The 21,601-nt window shown below is 40.3% G+C and overlaps 2 protein-coding genes across 4 annotated transcripts; both read left to right on the forward strand.

Annotated features, from left to right (window-relative positions):
- Positions 1-225: 225 nt before the first annotated feature.
- On the forward strand, positions 226-11,830 carry malt1 (MALT paracaspase 1). 2 transcript variants are annotated; one of them, XM_080466710.1, is made up of 17 exons: positions 229-479; positions 1,549-1,715; positions 1,995-2,116; positions 2,707-2,854; positions 3,090-3,268; positions 3,355-3,451; positions 3,549-3,596; positions 5,523-5,546; positions 5,646-5,690; positions 6,533-6,736; positions 7,128-7,305; positions 7,811-7,882; positions 7,990-8,117; positions 8,507-8,656; positions 9,155-9,312; positions 9,412-9,537; positions 10,111-11,830. In XM_080466710.1, exons 1-17 carry the CDS (start codon positions 304-306, stop codon positions 10,612-10,614), a joined length of 2,526 nt encoding a protein of 841 aa, XP_080322836.1. In that variant the 5' UTR covers positions 229-303; the 3' UTR covers positions 10,615-11,830. The 2 variants fall into 2 exon arrangements, with proteins under 2 accessions (XP_080322837.1, XP_080322836.1); XM_080466711.1 differs by lacking the exon at positions 3,549-3,596 and having other exon boundaries at positions 226-479.
- Positions 11,831-15,869: 4,039 nt separating this feature from the next.
- emb (embigin) lies at positions 15,870-21,442 on the forward strand. 2 transcript variants are annotated; one of them, XM_080467873.1, is made up of 9 exons: positions 15,870-16,010; positions 17,013-17,090; positions 17,533-17,716; positions 17,790-17,872; positions 18,261-18,397; positions 19,039-19,200; positions 20,231-20,348; positions 20,617-20,650; positions 20,745-21,442. In XM_080467873.1, the coding sequence occupies exons 1-9, from the start codon at positions 15,938-15,940 to the stop codon at positions 20,800-20,802; spliced, it is 927 nt and encodes a 308-aa protein (XP_080323999.1). In that variant the 5' UTR covers positions 15,870-15,937; the 3' UTR covers positions 20,803-21,442. The 2 variants fall into 2 exon arrangements, with proteins under 2 accessions (XP_080323999.1, XP_080324000.1); XM_080467874.1 differs by having other exon boundaries at positions 17,533-17,683.
- Positions 21,443-21,601: the final 159 nt, after the last annotated feature.

Consider the following 21,601-nt stretch of genomic DNA (forward strand, 5'->3'; position numbering starts at 1 on the left):
TGCATGTCATCTATTAGCCTTCCAAATCTGAAATAAGTTGTCAAGAGGTTTTTGAGTTATCCTGTTAATAGGACAAACAAAACAATAAACACAAGAAACATGTTGATGTTGCTGCTGCAGTGAGAAGCGCATCTCGCTTCATATACGATCTTTGCGAGCGGGAGGCGGCTGCTGTCGAGGGGAACTCCAGCTCTGCTCGGTGGGAGTGTCTCGATCACGTTCTGCACTTCTTCCAGGAAGTAAACTCTTTTCCCCTGACTGGATGGGGCTTGTTGTGATCTGTGACTGCCAACTCTCCCTTCCATGGTAAACCTTTCGAGCTGTTTTGCCATGTCGGAGTCTCTGGAGCGGAGCACGAGGATCAGCCAGCTGAAGGAGCCGCAGGTGAAGAAGCTCTGCGAGGTGCTCGACAAGTCCAGCGGCAGAGGATGGAGGAAACTCGGGGAGATCGTCAGCAACGACAGGCGCTTCAAAGTCAGGTGGGCAAGCAGTTCACGCCACATCCACCGAGATTAGTCAGAACAGTCCTGCAGAAGTCACGTGCTTCTCTGAAGCGACAAGCATGCAGCAGAATGTATTCAGGAGCCTGATCCTAAAGACAAATGACTGGAGTGAAACACATCTGACCTCAATATACTTAACATCAATGAAGATTTCGATCACGGGAAGTCACACTTGTAAAAACAGAATATGAATAGTACATGAATGACTGTGACATTTGAACGATGAAATGCATGAAATGCATGAAATGCATGAATTGCGAATCCATTCAGGAACCTTAAAGAGTCCCTATTGTCACAGTCGACACAAGCAAATAAAAATTTCAGAAGAAACACACAAAATACCCTCACCTCTCAGCATCATCTGGAAGAATCAACAGCAGGGTTGCAGATGATATACTCATCACACGGGTGAGTTTTAAACGAGGAAACAAACAGACGGATAACAAAGTATATAGTATTATAAAGTAGAGAAACTGTAACAAATGGAACTGAAATATGAAACAAACAAAATTAAAAGTGTATGAGATGTAAATACTTATAACGCATGCTTTCTTACACATCTTTTCAAAAAAAATTAACGAAATCAATTCACAGAAGCCAAAGGAACATTGTTTTATTCTATGTAGAAAAACCTTCTGGGAAGAGGTTGAAAAAAACATTGTTGAAATTTTTTTATCTCCCAAACATTTCTTCCTGGGTTTATATTCAGAAAAGCACAGTTACAATAAAAATAAGAGGACATTTATAGATCTCAGCCTGTTCAATGCAAAAACAACAACTACAACATCTGTGTGGCATTGTTCTGGAGATCAAATTATACACCAACTATCAAGACATGGATAATGGAAATGTTGTCAATCTTATTATTAAAGAGGATAAGATACATATTAAAGACTAAACAGCTGAACTTTGAGAGAATATGGAGGTCTTTCAAAAAGAAAAAAAGACCAAAGAGGATCGTTAAATGCCTCAAAAAATATCACCAGAAGTGCAAAAGCGTAGGGCGTGACATTGATGCTGACCTGTGTTGTGCCTCCTCCTGCAGCTCGGACGACATGGAGATGTGCTCCTTGAAGGTTCTGGAGCTGGAGGGCAGCCCGAGCCTCATGCTGCTGAGGCTGATGGGAGAGCGAGGCTGCACCGCGGGACACCTGATGGACTACCTCAAAGCTCTGGGAAACGCAGAGGCTCTTCAGTGCCTGAAGCCACCAGGTCCAGACTGAGTTTGTTGTCGTTTTTGTGTTTTATTTGAAGCTCACAAGAGAGTTCATGGTTGATTTCGCTGCATTGCTCTTCATCTTCAAGCTCATCAGCAGGATTCGGTCAACTGTTACATGGAAACATGATGATGTATTTACTTCTGACTTGTAAAGAAAAACAGCCCGTATGGAAAACTCCTCAATCCCACATAGTGAATCCGGATGTCTCGCATTGAATGTGCTCTAAGCAGAGTAAGCATGCATCCCTGGTGAACATCCTGTGAATGTGCAGCCCTGCAGATCCTCATTCAGCCCCAGCCGGTGGCTCTTCTGTGTGGCCACAATCTGCGCCTGAGCTGCCACGCTGTGGGCAAATCTCTCATCCAGTACCAGTGGTTCAAAGCCAAAGAAGAGGTGAGCTTCTAAAGATGCTTGGTAAAAACAGAATTCCTCACATGTCTGCATCTTTCATCCACAATCTCAACATGTTAACATTAATAACGCTGATTTAGAATTGTATATACACTTTTAGCCTTTTGAAAGTAATTTAGGGACTCTTTTTTTTTTAATATGTTTACCTGTATGATGCCTAATCCACCCTCTAAGTAGTTGTTTAGCAGGCTATAGCTTCACAACATGTGGCGTGCTGTAATATTCAAATTAGGGGCTGAAAAGCAAGACAGAGCCAATTTAACAGTACTCATGCAAATCAAGCGATAGGTTTGTTCAGACAATGTGTTTGAACTTTTTTGATGCATATTGCTAAAATCAGATTTGAAAGGAAGTTTTAATGAATTCTAACGGTTATTCTATTCATTTTTTGTTTTATTCTTTTTTATTTTCTTAAGTTAATATAGCAGTTTGGAGATAGAGGTCTCTCTCTCTCTCTCTCTCTCTCTCTCTCTCTCTCTCTCTCTCTCTCTCTCTCTCTCTCTCTCTCTCTCGCCCTCTCTCTCTGTGTTTTGGACAGCTGGTAGATGTCACTCACTTGTCCTCCACCTCAGATACCGAACAGCGTCTCTCCGGACCTGGTGATCAGTCCGGTGCAGCTGAAGGACGCAGGCTTTTACATCTGCAGGGTGAACAGCGGCGACGCCTTCGAGTTCAGCCAGTGGGCTCAGGTGGACGTCCTCAACGTGGCCACGTCATGCGGTGAGACACTGCGAACGTACACATCTATAAAGCAAGAAAAGAAAAGAAGAGAAATGTGAATTGCCTTGTGTCTGACTGGTGGGACAGAAATTAAATTGCTCTGCCTTACATTTGTATGACTGACACAGATACACACAAAAGCTATAAATATTATTCTCCCGACGCGCACACGGGGCACATTTCTGTGGGAGACGAAGCTGTTTGATTTTAACCGAGCTGAATTTCATCTCTTCAGGACAGACTTATCAGTCTCTGGATGGCCGGCTGAAGTTGGTGATCCAGCCTCAGTTCCAGCGGCTACACGTTGGTGAGACGCTTCAGCTGGAGTGTGGCGCCGTGGCTCGCCCCATCCCTCGCTTCCAGTGGCACAAGAACGGCGCTCCCATTCCCAACGGCACGAAGAGGAAGCTGGTGGTGAGGAGACTCTGTGTGAAGACTTTTAGGCTTCTCAACGTCCGTTGGAGAAAGTGTTTGGCGTAAACGAGTGTGTCTGTTTTCAGATTCCTCATGTGATGCAGGAGCATCACGGCAGGTATCGCTGTGAGATCAGCAGCAGCACGGAGAGGATGTGGAGCAGTGAAGTGGACGTAGTCGTGGGTATGTCACGTTTCACGCCACTTGATTTCCTGGAATAAAATCGGACGCTGTTGTCATTATATTTAAGCGACTACCTGCTTCTTTTCTGAACTGAAAGCACCAAGGATATCTATCCAGGTTTCAGGGGCCATGGAGTGTTCTGAAGGTAGAGTTTGAAGCCCCGGTGCATGCTGTGGGGTGACAATCAGCAGGCATTAGCTGCATGTGGGTGACACTGTTCAAAACTCTTGGAACCGCATGTAGACCATGGTCTGGGTCATTATCACTCGAAATCTAACCAACTGCAGGTTTCACATGCTTGTGTCGTAATCGGGCTCGCATCATCACCTCCAATCAGCCGCACACATCTCGCATCCGTGTGATTTCCATGAAAAGACAGAAACGTTGTGGAACCCTCTGACACTAAACCAACACATCTGACAGCCATGATTTTCTTGTTTCAGATCAACACCGTTATCCGGTAGTGCTGATTAGCCTTCACGAAGCATTAGCATTGTGCTGCTTTTACGTCAATAAAGCGTTTCTTCTATTGAACAACTGAAAGCAGGTCCTGCATCAATCGTGCAGCGATTTTATGAGTGGATGGTACTAACCACCAGCTGTTGTTTTCTTTTAATGATTTCTGTGAATATCACGTGCAGGATTTTCATGAGCACATCTGATTAGGGACAATGAATTTTGTACATGTTGTCAGGCTCTGAGAACACTAAGAAAATCCCCTTAGATTGGGAACTTTTGTCAATTTTAAATGAATTGGCACTCACACGGAAACTATTTGTTTCTATCAGTTACACAGTGGCTCAAGCTTTGTCACTTTCACTACGACCTGTAAAATCCATTCTAATCGTAAGCAATGCACTCAAAGTTAAGCACATTTAAATTTCTGAAAGGGGATGCTTTATTCTCTGTTTGTTAATCAAAATGACACATATAATCCTGTAAAATATCAGAACTTCTTTGTCCACAGATTAAAAGCTATTAAAGTCTAAAAGGTGGCTTTAGGTGCACCAGTGGCACTGAGCTCAGCCAGCAAATTCTGTACAACTCTTCATTGAGCAGAGCCGAGCGTATTCCTCAGTGTTACAATCCTTTAATAGTGTATGATAAACAATACTCGGCCACACCATTACAGAGTACACAGTCTATTTATTACTGTCGCTGTAAAAATTGTGCTTTGAGTCAGTTGCCTCTGCCGTCAGTCATTACAACATTACAAACATGTATTAAAAAAGGATTACAATTTATTTCCATTGGTGGCTATTTATTTATTTATTTATTTATTTATTTATTTATTTATTTATTTATTTATTTATTTATTTATTAGGTTGTTGAACCTCCATAAATCCTCATCTTTGCACTCTTTTCCTCCTTTTGTAGAGGTTTTTATTTTTTTTTACACCGATCATTACGGATGTTTCCCTTGGATTCTGAAAACTTTCCGCCTAAAACAAGTTTTCCTCACTGCCATCACTGATCAAGGAAGCTTCACTTTTCACACTGATCCACAGTTTGTTAACGCGGGTGGAGCTGCACTCTAAAAAGCCAAATAAGAAAGTAAAATACCCCAAGTGTATTTGTTTGAGCCAAAGTACCACAGACAGGTTTATATGGAGGATGAAAAAGACCATTTTTGCTTGCAATGGAACAAAATGTCCACATCATTTAGAAATACCAGCTCATTAGCTTCTGAGAAATGTGGGACCTTTCCAGTTGTTCAGTGTATACAGTGTGATGTAGTTTCCCACTGAGAAGTGGAACTTTACCCACTTCCTAATTACTTCTGGATTCACTATTAGCCCCAAACTACACCGAGTCCCTCAGTTTGAGTAACTCCTTCCTGTTTTACCCTTCAGTGGCTCAAATGTGTTTGATGGAAATTCACCACATTACCCGTTTTGGTCTTTTCATGGAACTTGTTGGCGATCAGAAAAAAAAAACACCTGCACCTCTATCCTAATCTTCCAAATTTAATCGGGTGACACTTTCCATGTGACTTCCCACATCTGTATTGTTCTATCACAGATGAATTATGCTCAAGTGATTCCAACATATCTGTGTTTTTCATTCCTAGACGACCTTTACACCATCGGAGGAGGTAAGAGTTACAGCTCTTGACAGGCTTTTGCACATTCAAGCACATCCGTCTTCTTGTCTTTTTATTATTTGTTCCTTTCCTGTGACATTTTTATTTTAGGTTCTGAAGAGCTTTTTCTAAATAGTATCCCAGATCAACTTTATGGTGAGTGCTTAACTTGTGAAAACTGATCTTCATGGTGAACTAACAGTGTGGTTCACTCTGTCAGTTCACCAACATTGTTTTATCTGAAGCTAAAAGCATGTCTGTCTTCATTTACGTCAGTTCCTCTTTTGATATAGAAATCAAAATAGATATTAAGCTGCGTACTTTCAAGAATGTGGCAATTCGAGACACATCACAGTGCATGCATACGATTCGAGTTTGTCATGATATACTGTGACACCATCAGCATGGCAAAATATTGTGACTTTTTTCTCTTAATTTAATTTAATTTTAGAAAACTAAAGAGACTTTCTCCCCAAATTCAGCCCCAGCCTCACCCTGGTAATCTTTTTTTTTTAAATGGCATAGTTTCGCTTCTTTAAAAAAAAAAAATATAATAATAATGTAGATGAAGATTTTCTGTTAATGCAACATGAGTGAATAAGACAGTGAAAAACTTGAACTCTTCATTTGGATCTAAGAACGACTGTACCCATGTGAGCAAATATCTGCCACATATAGTAATGACATGAATATAAATGTAAAGTTATGAAACAAAGTCATTAAATGACCTTATGAAAATGAAGCGCATAAAAAAAACAAAAACATTCAAACGTGTTGTAACTGAGGTAATTTTGGAAAGAAAGTTATTCTGGAAACGACTTGTGCACACTTATGTAGTATATTAAAGATATGGTACATATTCGGATGTTTTTCTGTTTGTACATAAACTTCTTTCCTACTGAGTAAAACCAGTTCAAACAACACACTGTGAGGAATCTTTGTTTCATAGATAAATAATTGCTGTCCTCTAACCACGTTGTCCTGCTTCTTGGTGCCAGCGACGGACAAAGTGGCCTTGCTCATCGGCAACCTGTCGTACCAGAACCACCCGCAGCTCAAAGCTCCCATGGTGGACGTCTACGAGCTCACAAACCTCCTGCGGCAGCTGAACTTCAAGGTGGTGTCGCTGCTGGACCTCACCGAGTCCGAGATGAGGAACGCCGTGGACGAGTTTCTGCTGCTGCTCCACAAGGGCGTCTATGGTACAGTGGTACATTTTAAGGCTAGAATAGGCACAAAACAGGAAGTTATTGTTTGGTAAAATATTTCTACGTTGGAACTTCTTGGCAGTAAATTTGATAACTTTTGTGAAGCTAGTATATTTCTCTTTTAGACTGTGCCACATACAGCTCCTTTCAGCCTCCACGGTGGAGGGAAAGTCGAGGGTATTTATCACAAGATTACAGTTAAAAACAGAACTGTCTTTCCAATATTGTCATTGTTTTTCAGATGTGCATGTATACGCACACATGTATACATAATAATTTTTCTAAGAAACAAAAAAACTAAACTATTGTTATTTGAATTGATCACTGGTTTATATTTTCATAAATTTTTTATGACGTTGATGTAATCTTCACTGTCACTCTGTAGGATTGCTGTACTACGCTGGCCACGGCTACGAGAACTACGGGAACAGCTTCATGGTTCCGGTGGACGCTCCAAACCCTTACCACTCGGCAAACTGTTTGTGTGTGCAGAGCATCCTGCAGCTGATGCAGGAGAAGGAGACCGGCCTCAATATCTTTCTGCTTGACATGTGTCGCAAGAGGTGAGTCAGTTGACAGCCACCGGAGGAAAAGGATTTAAATGTCCACAAACGCATCACGTGTAATCCCACAGAAATATGATCTATGACGGAATCCGCAGGGTTCCCAAAACAACCATAGTTTTTACTTTTGAAGTAAAACTATAATTTACTGTCTACAGATCACTCGTTGGCAAAAACATCTTTTTATTTGAAGAAAAAAAGGAATTGTTAAATTTAACTAAGCAACTACTACTCCTGTGCAGCTTGAGAGTTCTGAAGTAATCTAGTGAGTTTCAGTCCTCTTTATGAGAGTTGACAGACATGCTTTACTTAGATGTTAGAAAACATTTATTTTATGTATTTTATCCAGTATGAAGTAGATTTAATATTATAATTTAATAAAGGATAATTACATTTTATCCCTCACTGTCGTCAAAATAATCAAACAAAAGGAGGCAAAGGTGGTTTATTACCTCTAACATCTGGCAACCTGAATCTTCTGCATCTTAGAAGTTTTATTTTGCAGGAATATTCACGATGACAGCACTCGGAACGTCGTCCTGAGGGTTACAGCCAACATTGTCTTCGGATATGCCACGTAAGGTCCCGACTCGTTGTTCTGAAGTAACCGTGCACAGATTTCTTCTCCTCAAACCTCAAAAGGTAAACTCTCCCTCTTCCGTTCCCCTCCTTCACCTTCTTTAGGTGCCAGGATGCAGAGGCCTTCGAGCTGAGCTCCAGTGGCTTCACCAACGGTGTGTTTGTGAAGTTTCTGAAGAAGCGGCTGCTGGATAATGAGAAGATCACTGTGGTGTTGGACAGAGTGGCTGAGGGTACGAGATGGAAGTGGGTAGAAGACGGCTGAGCTGTTAAGAATCAGGAAACTATTGCAGGTTCCTGCCAAATGTCTATTGATTGTACATTTACAACGTCTCTCGCAGGATTCTTATGGTAATGCAGCTTGGTTTGCATTATTCATATCAGAGCTTTAGTGGCTTGCTTGTGGATTCTTATGGTTGGTTTTAAAATGGGGAACAATTACTTAAGGATCCATTTATTAAAGTACATCAAAGATTTTGGTTGAGTATCTCCAATTCGAGATCTTGGAGGGTTAATGAATTCAAAACGGAACGCTCCCCAGAGGGCCTCATGCACTTATCATTTATTACATGACAGTAACAGTCTGTTGCCGGTTTATGATTTCTGCTGTTTATCTGCTCAGACATGGGTCAGTTTGATGCCACAAAGGGGAAGCAGGCTCTTGAGATCCGCAGCAGTCTGTCAGAGAGGAGAGCTCTGACCGATCCCATTCTGCCCAGCGACAGCGCCGATCTCGCTCACGTCCATAGCCGCCAGTGGGCAAAAGCTCATGGTGAGTTTAGAGCTACAAACTTATGTCTTTTTTTATGTAAACAGTTATCCACATTTAGTCAAACGTTCATGATTTTACCATAATAATAACAGGGACAAGGCATATAATTAACACAGCATTTTTTTTTTCTGAATTTCAAGTGCGCTTGAAAAAATTATTGAAAATAAGTAATTTTAACTGCAGGTATAAATAGCGACAGAAGAAAATACATGAGGTTCCCAGTATTAATTGCACTGCTGATGTTTTTTTGTTGTTAACTGGGCTGCAAATTGCTTGATAGACTCCACATGATGGCAGCAGCCCCTGTTTCATCAGCTTATTTTTATTTATGGCAAATGAATGAGAAAATATTCTGGATTATCTAGTCTTATTGTGAATAATTAAAAAAAATATATTTAATTCGAAAAAAAACATACACACACAAAGTCAGTGATGAACTTGAGACTGTCCACCAGGTTCTGTTTTTAGCAGAAATTGAAAATCCGTGTGTCCTTCCAGATCTCCCTGAGAGCATGTGTCTCGACTTCGACTGCGGCGCTCAGATCAAGCTGGGCTTCGCCGCCGAGTTCTCCAACGTGCTCGTCATCTACACTCACATCGTCAAGAAGCCCGAGGACATGTCCTTCTGCCAGGCCCACGTCACAGACTTCTCGCAGGTTCAACAAAAAGCGCAGGACTTTATTCTTCAAACACTGAACTTGTCAGATGAACCTGAAATTGTGGTGTTTTGTTCAAACTCCCCATTCTGACTGCAGGATCTGGATGTGGATCCCAAAGAGATGAACAGAGAGACTCCAGAGGAGACGGGGATCTACCTGCTGTCCAGCAGCCTGCCGCAGCACTGCCTCTACACCAGACTCAGCTCGCTGCAGAAACTCAGGGTAAAACCTCCTGAAGGCAACTTTTTACAAAAAATACTAGGTTCCAGAAGTGTGTACACTTTACTTTCCAATACTCCTGTTGCTCTCAATAAGCCCTTTCTGTTCCTTTGTAATTGCAATCTCTAAAAGAAAATTTACTTGAAAGTAATAATGGGTGGTGGTGAAGGGGCGCCTAATCAGTGTGTTTGTTATTGAGTATATCATTTACACACACGTAAACAGCTGTTACATACAGAAAATGCCTACTCTAAATATTTTTTCTTCCACGGATTTGACGCCCCCTGTACTATGGTGCCCCTATGTGCCACATATAGTTCCAACCTCCTTTTGGGGCCGCTGCCAAAACACCTATATTCATCGGTAACAAATAACTGGGCGCTAGTTGCTTTCCATCACTTGTATAGAAATGGCACATTACTAAATTCACGTTGACCTAATTTTTCTCTGAACTTTAAAACCATTAACATGTTAAGGGTATATTAAAAAATAAATCTTGTTCATTTTGTTCCACACAAGTGATTCTCCACCACACAACCGAAGAAATTGCTACTATTTTCTCCCTCCATGCATCAGGAGGAGCTGGTCTTCACCGTGTGCCTTCAAGGTACCTTCGCCGCCATGGATGACGATCATCCCATCCACTGGACCAAAAGTGTGAACATAGGCAAACCCCTGATTGCACGGCTGGACCTGCATCGGGTCATGCGGCGGAACAGTTGTCTGCAGACCTGCCTGATGCCCCACAGCCCCTGCCACAGCCCCTGTCACAGCCCCTGTCACAGCCCCGGGCCGGAGCACCGCCTCCACCTGCACCTGGGGTCGCAGCAGGCCCCGGACTGCAACCGCCTGTCCCCTCAGCACCTTTATGCAGACATCTGCGAGAGCCTCCAGGGCGCAGCAGGCGGCTGCGGGGATTCCTTCTATAACAACGCCGGCAGGGGTCACTGCGAGCCAGCGTTGGAGTCCGGCAGGTTTTCCAGCTCGCCGGGTCAGCTCAGCACCCCTATAGAGGCCGGGGATGATATCAACGAGGTGCAGACAGTGTTTATCAACAGCCTGCAGCTTCACCCGCAGTGAAACAAAGGAAGACCTTTACGTGTGTCTGGAACACTGTACTTCTTCAACTGGAAAATTTCCATTTTTAGGTACCTGCTGTTGTACTTTTGTAGCTTTTTAAAAAAAATAATTTTTTATTTCCAAATAATTCAAATTTTCTATGAGAAAAAAACTAAGGTCCTGAGGGGAGATCAGTCATAATGTAGATTTAACAGTATTGCAACAAGGCCAAGTATAAGCAAACAGGAGCAATAAAATGAAAAGAAACAGTACCTTTACTTTGTCAAGAAAGTAGGCTTTAATAGATTTGTTCATATTGTTGAAAGTTTGGTTTATGTGAATGTCTGATTGGAATTTTATTGTGTGGAACACCCAAAAAAATCTTACACAGTTTGTCATGTACAAATCTTTTTATTCAGGGACCACATGATGTAAAAGTGAGTTTGCATGTCCTACATGTGCCTGTGTGAGATTTCTCTGGGAATTTGCTGCTTCCTCATGCAATCCAAAGAGGAGTTGTGTCTCTTTGTGTTGGCTTGATATTATGCTGACATGGTCTAGAAAGAGGATCTCCCCAGATCTTTACTCAGATTATTTAAGTATAGAATAACAATAAAGGAATGTCTGTTTCATTTATCGTTACTATATAGACTCTGACGAAACGTACAATCAAATATGAGGCTGAAATTTGTTTTTGTACTAGCAATTTTAACATGTAAACATCTTTGTGGAAACCATTTATCGTTAATAGTGATGACGACCCCCACATGTTTTTTTTTTTGTTGTTGTTTTTGTTACATAGCAACAACATCGCTGGGTTGTAAAATTGTTCTTTTAACATTTATCCGTTGAGAACCAAAGTCTTTATTTACACAGTAAATTTAATATTCCAGCCAGAGAGTCCTTCATTTGTGCCACAGTTGTGAAATTTACCTGACATTCTGCATATGAGTTATGACTTGATGAATGAACTTTTAAGGTGGAGCCGCATTAGCACTATTTTTTGTTCCAAACCAATTTTTTTTTTTTTTGGGACATATTAGAAGATAATGCTAGACCTTCCTCATGCTTTTTTGTTGTTGATGCTGGCTGTTTGTCAAGATTCATTCCACCTCATTGCCCCCCCACACATGCTTGGGTGGCCGATGCATGGCAGGGAGGATCACAGAAGAATGAATACAATGTAAAAATAAGAACATTCCTACCAAAAGAAGGATAATAAAGTGAAATGAGTGTGAGTGGTTGTTTATCTTTCTGTGTTTTCCGTGTGATAGACTGATGACCGGTCCGGGGTGTATCCCGCTCTCAACCATAGTAAGCTGGGTTTGCCTGCAGCACCATGCAACTCTGGCCATTATAAAGTGACATAGAAGATAGATGGATAGATGGAACTCTATAACACGTGTGTGTGTGTGTAAGTATTGTTCATGCACCCTGACCTGTCTTGTCCTTGGTCTTTGTCCATGTTTACCCATAATTTTGTCACTTTGGCATGGAAAAAAAAAGTCTTGATTGATCACTTCTTTCACTGAGATACAAGTTTTGAGAAAGAGTGAAGCTGAGGTGTTTTTAAAATTAAAACTCAGAACCCCTCTATTATGACCGACCAGCTCAGTTATGCTCCACCTGCTTCTTCCTTTGTACAGCAGAAGACTTCAGCGGCGTCTCCCTCCTCTTGACTGAGCTGTGAAAGTTTCCAAAAGAGTTCAGCTTCAGTGACTTGACCACAGTGAGAACAATTGTTCTCGCTAGCTCATGTTTCTCTGTTTTCATATCCTGAGGTTCAGAACAACATGGCAGGGTTCTAGATAATAGTTTTGGTAGATTAAACGCATATTCATGTGATGCCACGTTTGTACAACAATTAGCAGTAGTGAGCCTAGTATTGCCAAGTCTGCTTATTATAATGACTTCGGGATTGTTTTTCTGTGAAGTCGCTTGAAAAATTCTATGAATTATTGGGACTTTTTTTTTTTTTTCCATTATTTTGATTGATTTGGAAACTTTCCCTGCAGACTTTCAGTAATTTTCTGCCAATTATGTTTTGGTTTTTTGTATGTGAAGAAATATCAAGTCCTATGCATTTTAACCTACAACTATAGTGAAAAATGATACATACTCGGCAAAATCTCAATTAACTTAAAGGTTTTAATTTGGATGATGCTTTATCTTTTTTTTACTTTTTCTTTTTTCATCTTTACAAATACATTGAAAGTATCAAACACTGTTTTTTTTTCTTGTATGCATTTGTTGAATACATTAGTTTTAAAAGAATCCCAATCTAATGCTGAATACTCTCTTACATAAGAGTTAAGAGAAGATTATTAAAAACTCTTAAAAGGGCAGTTTCGGTACTGTGATGGGGCTTAAGCAGACTGAAACTTTTCATAAATACTAAAATCATCAAATACAAACTTTGCAATTGGTTAAAAACAGCTCTCGCTAAGACCTTGGATAAAATACAGGAGTTTAGAAATTAGTCCAGAATTGAAGAGAACTGGGAGGTCCAGATTCTTTTTTTAAAAAAAGGTTCAGCCACAGCATGCTTAAAAGCAGCTGGAGCCCATCCTGAGCTGAGTGATATGTTGACCAACTTTAAAATACTTGAAGCAACAATGTTAAAAAGCAATTTGAGTAAACATACAAGAATGCTGTTGATGGTGGAGTTTGTCATACTGAGATGCTCGACGATGTCGAATAAGGTTGTGAATGTAATCAATCAGAGTTAGTGGAGGGACAGAGGGGTCAGTGAGAAGTGCGGTAGGTGGAAAAGACTTGAAACCTTGTCAATAAAAAAAAATTTCAGGAAGGTAATAAAACAGAAAAAAAATTTCAGGAAGTTGATAAAAATATTCTGGAAGTTAAAGACTCACACTCACACTCAGACTCACAACAGCCATTGTGCGGGAGAATTGGGTGATCTGATTTCATGCAGCTCCACCAGGACCTCCTCCTCCTCATTCAGACCCATCGGTCCTCCCTCCAGTGGATTCCTTTCACCCAAAAATGAAATGAGAAGAATCATGCTTACAAGAATGGCCTGCTAGTTTGCATCCAACCAAAACGCGGTATGATGCGCAAAAGCTCTTTGAACACACGAGTCGGTGGGATATCTGTGTTCATTTATTTTATAAAATATAGATTTACGTAGCTTCATTAAATTGATGAGATTTAGTTAGAAAATAACGGTACAGAGTGAAAGTGCAGAGACAACTGAAAAACAATCTGTAATTGTACTTAAAATGACAATGTACACGTATGAAGATACACAGCGAGTGAGTTCATATTTCAAGGATAATGGGAAGATGGTTTGTTGTAGGACAGCTTGATACAAAAGGTTATAAAAGGTTGTATCAGTGTGGTAGAAGTTACTTTTAGGACAATTTCATGTCTGCAGTTCTCAGACAATGGTCAGTTTATTCGAGTCAGAGTCACACCCAAGAGAAAAACAGATTGATTTCATCATTTTCCATCCCGTTCAAACTCTTTTTGAGGTTTCAAAAAGTAAAACAGAAAAATGTAAATCAATTTATATTCAATCAACAATCATCACACAAAAATATTATCAATAGTAATGTCATTAATATTATCAATTCTTAAACTCATCTAAGTTGATTGAAGTCAAATTGTGTAAATCTGAAGTTTTTCCATGTCCTCAGCATAAAACATATTAATTTAAAGAAGACATGCATGAAACAACATGTGTGCCTGAACAATCATTATTCCTTAAAAATAAATGTGAAGAAAAACCTAAATTGCAGAAAGACTTTTTTCTCTTGAGCCCTTATTGCATCAGATTATTACAACTTCAGTTGATTTTCTGAGACAGACATAAGAAAAAAAGAGTTTAACACCTTCACCAGTTGTGGTGGAACATTAAATATTACCCATGTTAAAGATAGAACAATTGTCATTTTGTGCCACATTATAACTACATTTTATTTGTCCTTGAGCATACGTATGGTGAACTTCCACTATTCCTTCAGTATCAACTAGATTAAAAATTCCTTTGCTCTCTTCATGCACCTCTTTCAAATTGTTCTGAAGGTTTCCTTTAATGGCAGTTTTGCCCTCATTGTTCTTTATATCCATTTTAGCTACTTCAATCTTGCTGTGTATCTTCATACGTGTACATTGACATTTTAAGTACATTTACAGATAGTTTGTATCTCGCTGCACAGGGTTTATGTCTTTTCAGTTCGTTCCTTTAGTTCATGGTTGTTTTTGGCTCTTTCTATTTTCTATTTTTAAGTGTGACTGACTCTCCAGTAGGAAATCTAAAGAAAATCCTTCAGGTACAGAAAAGGAGGTCCCTTGAGCTGAATTTTTCTGTGAACCATGTAGGTATGTAAATCTTCTTTGCGTTTAAGGTACCTATGTTTGTGGGCATTGTTTCCTTTTGCACGTAGAAACAATCATTATCTCTCCTTGTTTCTCCTCCCACTTAATAGAATGATCACGACTGAACCCCAGGGGTAAACCAGTGGCTCCATAATCAGAACATACAGTAATGCACCTTGTGTCTGGTTTGATACTTGGCTTGTTGGAGATTTTGCAGTCCATGTTCCAAGTCAACTCTGAGTAAAGGCAGGTACACCATGCACTCACACACACTCATATTGACACCTTGGACCACTTTATGGTCATTATTGAAACTCTCATGCATGATTTGGACCCGAGAAGGAAGCGAGAGTCACCCAGAGAAATGCTCTGCACGCTCAATACAAACTCTGCTCGGAAAAGATCTACAACTGGATCACAGAAAGTTATTGGCATAAGTGAAGCGCGCTAACCACTCCGACACGGTGTAGGTCCCGCCCTGTGGTCAACCCAGTGCAAACATGATTACTGTTTGTAGTGGTTGAGAACTAGGGGTGGAAATAGAACTGGAACATCCTGCTGAAACAGAAATACAAGGTTACCTATATAAAAGTGTTACTTTGGAAAGCAACATGTCAGTTATCAGCTCGGAGACAATCAAACGCACAATGTTTATTTGTGTAGTATTTTGGTTTTACGACATGATCAAGTCCACTGACGTTCAAGTTTCCTTTATGGCTGTCAGGTCATTTCTTTCCCTTCAAAGAACAGTCAGTATCTTATGTCCGTGCACAGCCCTGCAGGATGGGACAAGCTGCACGAAGGCATCAAGACATGAACCCAGTGTTACTGAATAATGTATGATGGAGTCAGCCTCCCACAGGCTGCAGGGTGATATCATGGCTGCGTCACTCGTGCAGCTTCGGGGGGGAGGGAGGGTGTGTGGTGGTGAGACGATGCAGCAGCAGGCAAGCAGAGACATAGTGAGAATCCTGCTCACTGGAAGGACGGAGGGAAAATAACCATGTCAGCCTCCTGGAAACAGCTCTCCTTTCAGATCCTCCTGCTTCTTGTCTCCTGCAGACGCATCAATACAAGTAAATGAGATTTTGGGTTTGGTATTACCTGCTATATGGTTGTGATTAAGCTCTGATCTGACTCTTCTTTTCTCCACCAAATGTGACTGTAACCTTGTGGGGAGGGGAAAGGCACAGAACAATGTCAGCAGATCTCAACACCTTGATGATTTTGTTTAATGCTCTAAATATGTAAAGCTTATTGTATTTTTCAGTGAGCCTATTAGGACAAAATTGAATAAATAGATGACCAGAAATAACATTTGACCTTGTGGATTGAGTTTAGGAAGGAAAAAGAGAAAACATCACCTTGAGAAATTTGCACAATATAGGGAGCAGGCAGACAAGTTGGTTTAAATTTAAGAGCTGAAGATGTGGCTGTGCTCAATGAAATCAGTGAGTCAGGGATGTTGATTTAAAAAATAAAGAGTGGGGATCTTATCTGTGCTGAGGCTTCCTGGTGGGACAAGGGGTGGATGAGTGAGGGCAGGATTCCTTCACTGTGCAGTATGTTTGTGTTCTCTTCATGCATGTTTTGAGGCTTCCTGGTGGGAAAAGGGTGGATGAAGGGAATCCAACGAGAAACACCTCAAACCTGAAGAGAGCACAGATATACTGTGAAGAATTCAAAACAAAAGGGGGCTGCACACACGCATGGCGCGGGGGAAACACTGCCACAAAACATATCGAATGAATGTCTTAAAATTTTCACTAGAATTTCCTTTATTTTTTAACTAAAAGATTTGACTTCAAAAGTGAAATGTAACTCAGGGAGTGTATGTGAGATTTCATGATAGTGAAGTAATCATCAACCAATTTGTGCCACAAACTCTACTAAACCGTTTACTTGAGATAGCCATGCTGTGAGCCTTTCCTTCTGTTTGTAGAGATAAAGCAACCCCTCAGTGACGTCAGCACTGATTTTTAAGTATTTGCCTGTTTTCATACTGACACATATTAACTGCTAGTTTAAATTTTTTTTTTAAAAATCAACTTTAAGTGTTTTTTTTCCCTTTCTATCAGAGACACCAGGTGTAACACCAACACAAATGGTTCCCACCACTCCTTTGCCAACAGATGTGCGAAGTGTCATCCTTAAAGGTAACTGTCATCCTTAAAGGTAACTGTAGTGACGTATGATTCCATCCAGGCCTTATCGAGGAGAGCTCTCCTTTTTTGGGTCAGGGAGATGGTTTTTTCCTTTTCTTTATTGTGGAGCATACAGCTTCTGGCTATTCTGTTTACCGCACATTTGTATTACTGAATTAGCTGGTGACAAATTAAATTGATAAAATGTGCTTCATTGCACAACCAGAGGTGTAACAACATTTCGAAGTCTGTACATAAAAACCCGCAAGATTAGTTGAACACAAAGAATTCCATATTCTAATGCCTGTGAATCTCAACTACTCTTGTGATGTGAAAAAGATCAGGAAATCCTGGCTGGATTTTCCACAACCAACTGTTCACTGTTCACTGGAAATGAGAGACATTCGACATCCATTACTGGTTTGTTGAAACACCTCTTTTGTGCTCCAAACAGGTGAAAGTCACACTGAGAAAATTGAGCTGTTGAATCCTGTCACCCTGACGCTGGAGTGTACCTGGACCGGTAATCAGAAGAAAGCGCCAAACGTAACGGGCCACTGGATGAAAGATGGGGAGGAAATTCTGAACAGCCGTCTCACAGTGGAGTTAGAGAACGCGCAGTATAATCTCAGACGAGTGTAAGCACCTAATATGAATTCGGTCCAACTTTAGATTCATTGCAAATCATCTTGCCTTGTTTGTGCTTCACAGGTTCAGTATTGTCAATGAAGAAAGCCTGGGAAATTACTCATGTGTGTTTGGAAATGAAGCTAAAATTGACTTTATCTTGGCAGGTAGGGATCACATCCTGTCAAATGAGTTATTGTTATAACTACCGGTGCTGTGTGAGCTACTGTAACCTGGTACTTGATTACTGCTACTAGTTTCTTCTCCATAATGTACTGGAGCTACTTCAAAACTCACTGGAAAAACAATAGTTTTGTCTCCACAATAGGTTTCAGATACTACAGAAGTATTTGGTAACAGCGTTAATAATTTTATAAAACCAATCAGTCACTACTGCATTATTGTTAAAAGTAAGAGTGTACCAGTATTTCAATATGATCTAAACTGCGATCTCTCTGACTGACATTTGACATAAGTCTCAACTGCTCATTAATAAGGATGATCACTGGTGCAGGATACTACTTTTCTCCATTTAATCTCACTGTTTCCTTGCAGTTCCAAAGATTGGTGAGACGAGAGACAAGCCCATAGTGAGCTACACAGGGGATACAACCGTGATCATCTGTAAAATGGAAGAGACCAAACCAAAGCCCAACACCTGGAATTGGTACAAGGACAATGGGACAGATAAGGTGAGAGAACTACCCACAAATATTTATTTATTTTTGCCTTTTAAGCAAGATTTTCTTCGTTTACAGTCTCATTGATTGACCCCCCCTGGTCAATCAATGGAAAAAACAAGTCTACACAGTTTCAATGAAAATGCACATGTGGCATAACCACATTTTCTCATTGGTTGTCTTCTTTTCTAGTTGAACAAGTTTAAGAATAACTAGGAACAACACTGAATTACCTAGATTTCCGTATTATAACATAGAATGTGATCTCTGAGGCAGGTTCGATTTACCTCAATGCCTCGATCAAAGCACAATATCGAAGACAGGAAACTGAATTTTCATCTATTTCAGTGTATCGTGGCTGTTAAAGACGTTCCCTAAATCACATTTGCAGATATTAAAGGGTTTTCACTTTTAATTGTGAGTGGGGAACATAAAACTAATGTGAGACAAAACTTCAGTAATATTTAAATTGTTCATATTTAAACTGAGGTAACATATATAATGCAGATAAGTGCAAAGTCATTCGAGAAAGTTTGTATGTAATCATGTGAATGCGCTTTCAGTCTGGCAAACTGAAGAAAGCACTTTGTTAACTGTGTTTTGAAAATGTAAACAAGTCTAATCACTGGTAACTGCTGCTGTGGAACTCACAGGAGCAGATCTTCCCTGCTGCAGATCCTCTTCAGTATGAAATCAAAGTGAGTGAGTGGAAGACCCAGCTGACGGTGCACAACCTCTCCAAGAATGACTCCGGCTTGTATTACTGCGGTGCGGTGTACGCTCTCAGCACCACGATGAGCCACGTGGAGCTAAAGGTCAGCTATCGATGAGGACATTTTTTTGTACTCCAAGCCATAATATACATAATTTAAATAGATCTATTTTACTGTGGTTATGATCAAAGGCATACCAGTTGGTGGACTATCACATTTGGAAAATGTCAAATTTTATTCAGGATACCGAGTTGAAAGTAATTTAATCTAAAAAAAACAATAACTTAAACACAGATGATTCAACAAATGTTGTCTTAATTCATTTGACAGTTATGACTTAATTCATGTAATTCTCAGATTAGTACAGGGAATAAAGGTATGAAGCAAGACCAGGTAAAAGTGACCTGGAGATAACAGGAAGGGGTTTTCAAAGTATTCAGACCTGAAGCCTTCATAGAGCTTAACAATGTTGAGATCTGTTAAAACTAAACTTTATTTTATTTTCTATTTGGAACCCCATTACCTCATAATTGGAAAAATTGCATTATAACAACATAATTAATAATTCTATCCGACAATCATTTCTTTCTATCGTTTCTCCTCGAAAATCAAAAGGAAGTAGAAATCTAAAGATTTGTCCTGCTGATGTACTCCCTGAATCTCACCACTGGAGGCCTGCCCCTCACTTTGAGAACGACTATATTGACGTGTGATAGAGTAAAACTCAAAATCAAGACTTTCTTTACATCATTTACAACAAAGCGACGTCCTCATTTACCCTCAATAATCCCAAACTGACTCACTCCAGCTGACATTGTCATCTGTACCTGTGATGCGTCAAGATTTAGCTTCCCATTGCAAGCCCGAGATAGGTAGAGTAGATAGACATGAACTTTATCCCTCACAGGAAATTGTGTGGTTAGTGCCACAAAGCACAAGAACAAAGTAGCACACAGACATACTTTACAAGAGCCGCTGTATTAACTACACCAGGTCTACAATAATACAACTGTGTGTACATTTTAAAGACATGTCTAACTGGGGGGCCCATTACAAGGTCTACTTTTTGTCATTAACAAGCTATAACACTGACTGTGACAAATGTCATTACTTTGTTCTGTCTGTGCCGAAGGTCATCACCATCTTGGAGCCCCTGAAGCCCTTCATCGCCATCCTGGTTGAGGTTCTTGTCCTGGTTGCTGGTATTCTGCTCTATGAGAAGAGCCAGTCCAAAAAAAACCTTACAACAGGTAATCAGATAACATAACTCTCTGGTTTGTCTGTATGTACTGTATATAGTGTGTACTACAGCAGCATGAAGTTTTTCTTTCACCCCTTTGGTTCCTTCATGACTTATAAGCTTGTTTCTTTACAGGTATTTTGTTTTTTGGGGGGGTGGTTTGTCCTCACATGGACACCCTGTAGATATTCAGTGAATCATGTTGTATCAATTCTAATGGACACAGCTAACGCTGATGTCTCTGTGACTTAACTTTAAATCATCTGTTTTAATTGTAGAAAATGAGCCGAATGCTGAGCAAAACGACACTGTGTGAGTACACCAGGCGGGTCTATGGAGAGCTTTCATCAGTTTCATGTAGTTGCAGTTTCTTCTGATGAAAATATACATTTTTGTGTCTCCACAGGCCACAAGTAGAAGACAACGGACCAGAGGCAAGCGGCTCAATTCGACAGCGCAAATGAACTTATCTGACAGTCAAGTGCAATTTAAATAATTTTATTGATCTTTGAAGGTTTGTACGTTAAAGCAATATGCAGTTCTTTCTCTGCTGTAACCCACCACTTTGCACCAAACAAAGGTTCAATAACCAGCGCTCATTAAGCATTTCCATGATTTGAAGGTGTCCTTCAGGACAGGATTTGACTTTGTATCAGACAAAGACTTAAAGCTAAAAGAGCAAAGCATTTTACAGTTGAAGGGTCACATCCTGTGTCACCATGTGGTTGACACGTCACTCACTCGACACTCGACCAGTATGCAGATGTGAGTTTCCTACTTTCCGGGCTGCTACTTCAACCTCATGTCGTCTGTTCTGCTGTGGTTCGTGCGTCACGGTACGTGAGCAGTGCCTTACAGTCTCAAAAAGCAATGAACTGACCACACCCTAAGCTTGCTCTGTCTGAATGTCACTTTCTAGGGGTTCCCCCCCCCGTTATATTTTGTCCTACACAATGAAACCTAACAGCTCCTAAATCAAAATATATTCTCATACATGTAGAGGTCTGTGTATTATTTTTGTGTTGAAAACCAGAGGATCATATTTTCTGCTAAATGTGACCTCTTTGACCTGCACTGTGTATGAATAAAATTACACTAAACATTACTGCCTTTGCCTCTGTTCCTACTTTTATTGTCAGCTTCAAAAGTTAAACTCAACTTACTGCTTTGTGGTTTAAAGTCTCGGCCAGGTAGCAAAGCAGCAGGTGACCTGAACACAATCGTTTTATTAAAACCACTATAGAACTACTAAATCTCACTTTG

Source organism: Lipophrys pholis (genome assembly GCF_963383615.2).
Source record: "Lipophrys pholis genome assembly, chromosome: 7".
Classification (NCBI taxonomy): Eukaryota; Metazoa; Chordata; class Actinopteri; order Blenniiformes; family Blenniidae; genus Lipophrys; species Lipophrys pholis.

What these genes read in the sequence shown, in the direction of transcription:
- malt1 (XM_080466710.1), top strand. Translation starts at nt 304, where the DNA reads ATGGTAAACCTTTCGAGCTGTTTTGCCATGTCGGAGTCTCTGGAGCGG. An exon ending in ATTGTCTTCGGATATGCCAC is followed by an intron (nt 7,883 to 7,989) that starts GTAAGGTCCCGA and finishes CACCTTCTTTAG; the next exon opens with GTGCCAGGATGCAGAGGCCT. An exon ending in ACGTCACAGACTTCTCGCAG is followed by an intron (nt 9,313 to 9,411) that starts GTTCAACAAAAA and finishes TTCTGACTGCAG; the next exon opens with GATCTGGATGTGGATCCCAA.
- emb (XM_080467873.1), top strand. Translation starts at nt 15,938, where the DNA reads ATGTCAGCCTCCTGGAAACAGCTCTCCTTTCAGATCCTCCTGCTTCTT. An exon ending in CAGTATAATCTCAGACGAGT is followed by an intron (nt 17,717 to 17,789) that starts GTAAGCACCTAA and finishes TGTGCTTCACAG; the next exon opens with GTTCAGTATTGTCAATGAAG. An exon ending in AATTGACTTTATCTTGGCAG is followed by an intron (nt 17,873 to 18,260) that starts GTAGGGATCACA and finishes GTTTCCTTGCAG; the next exon opens with TTCCAAAGATTGGTGAGACG.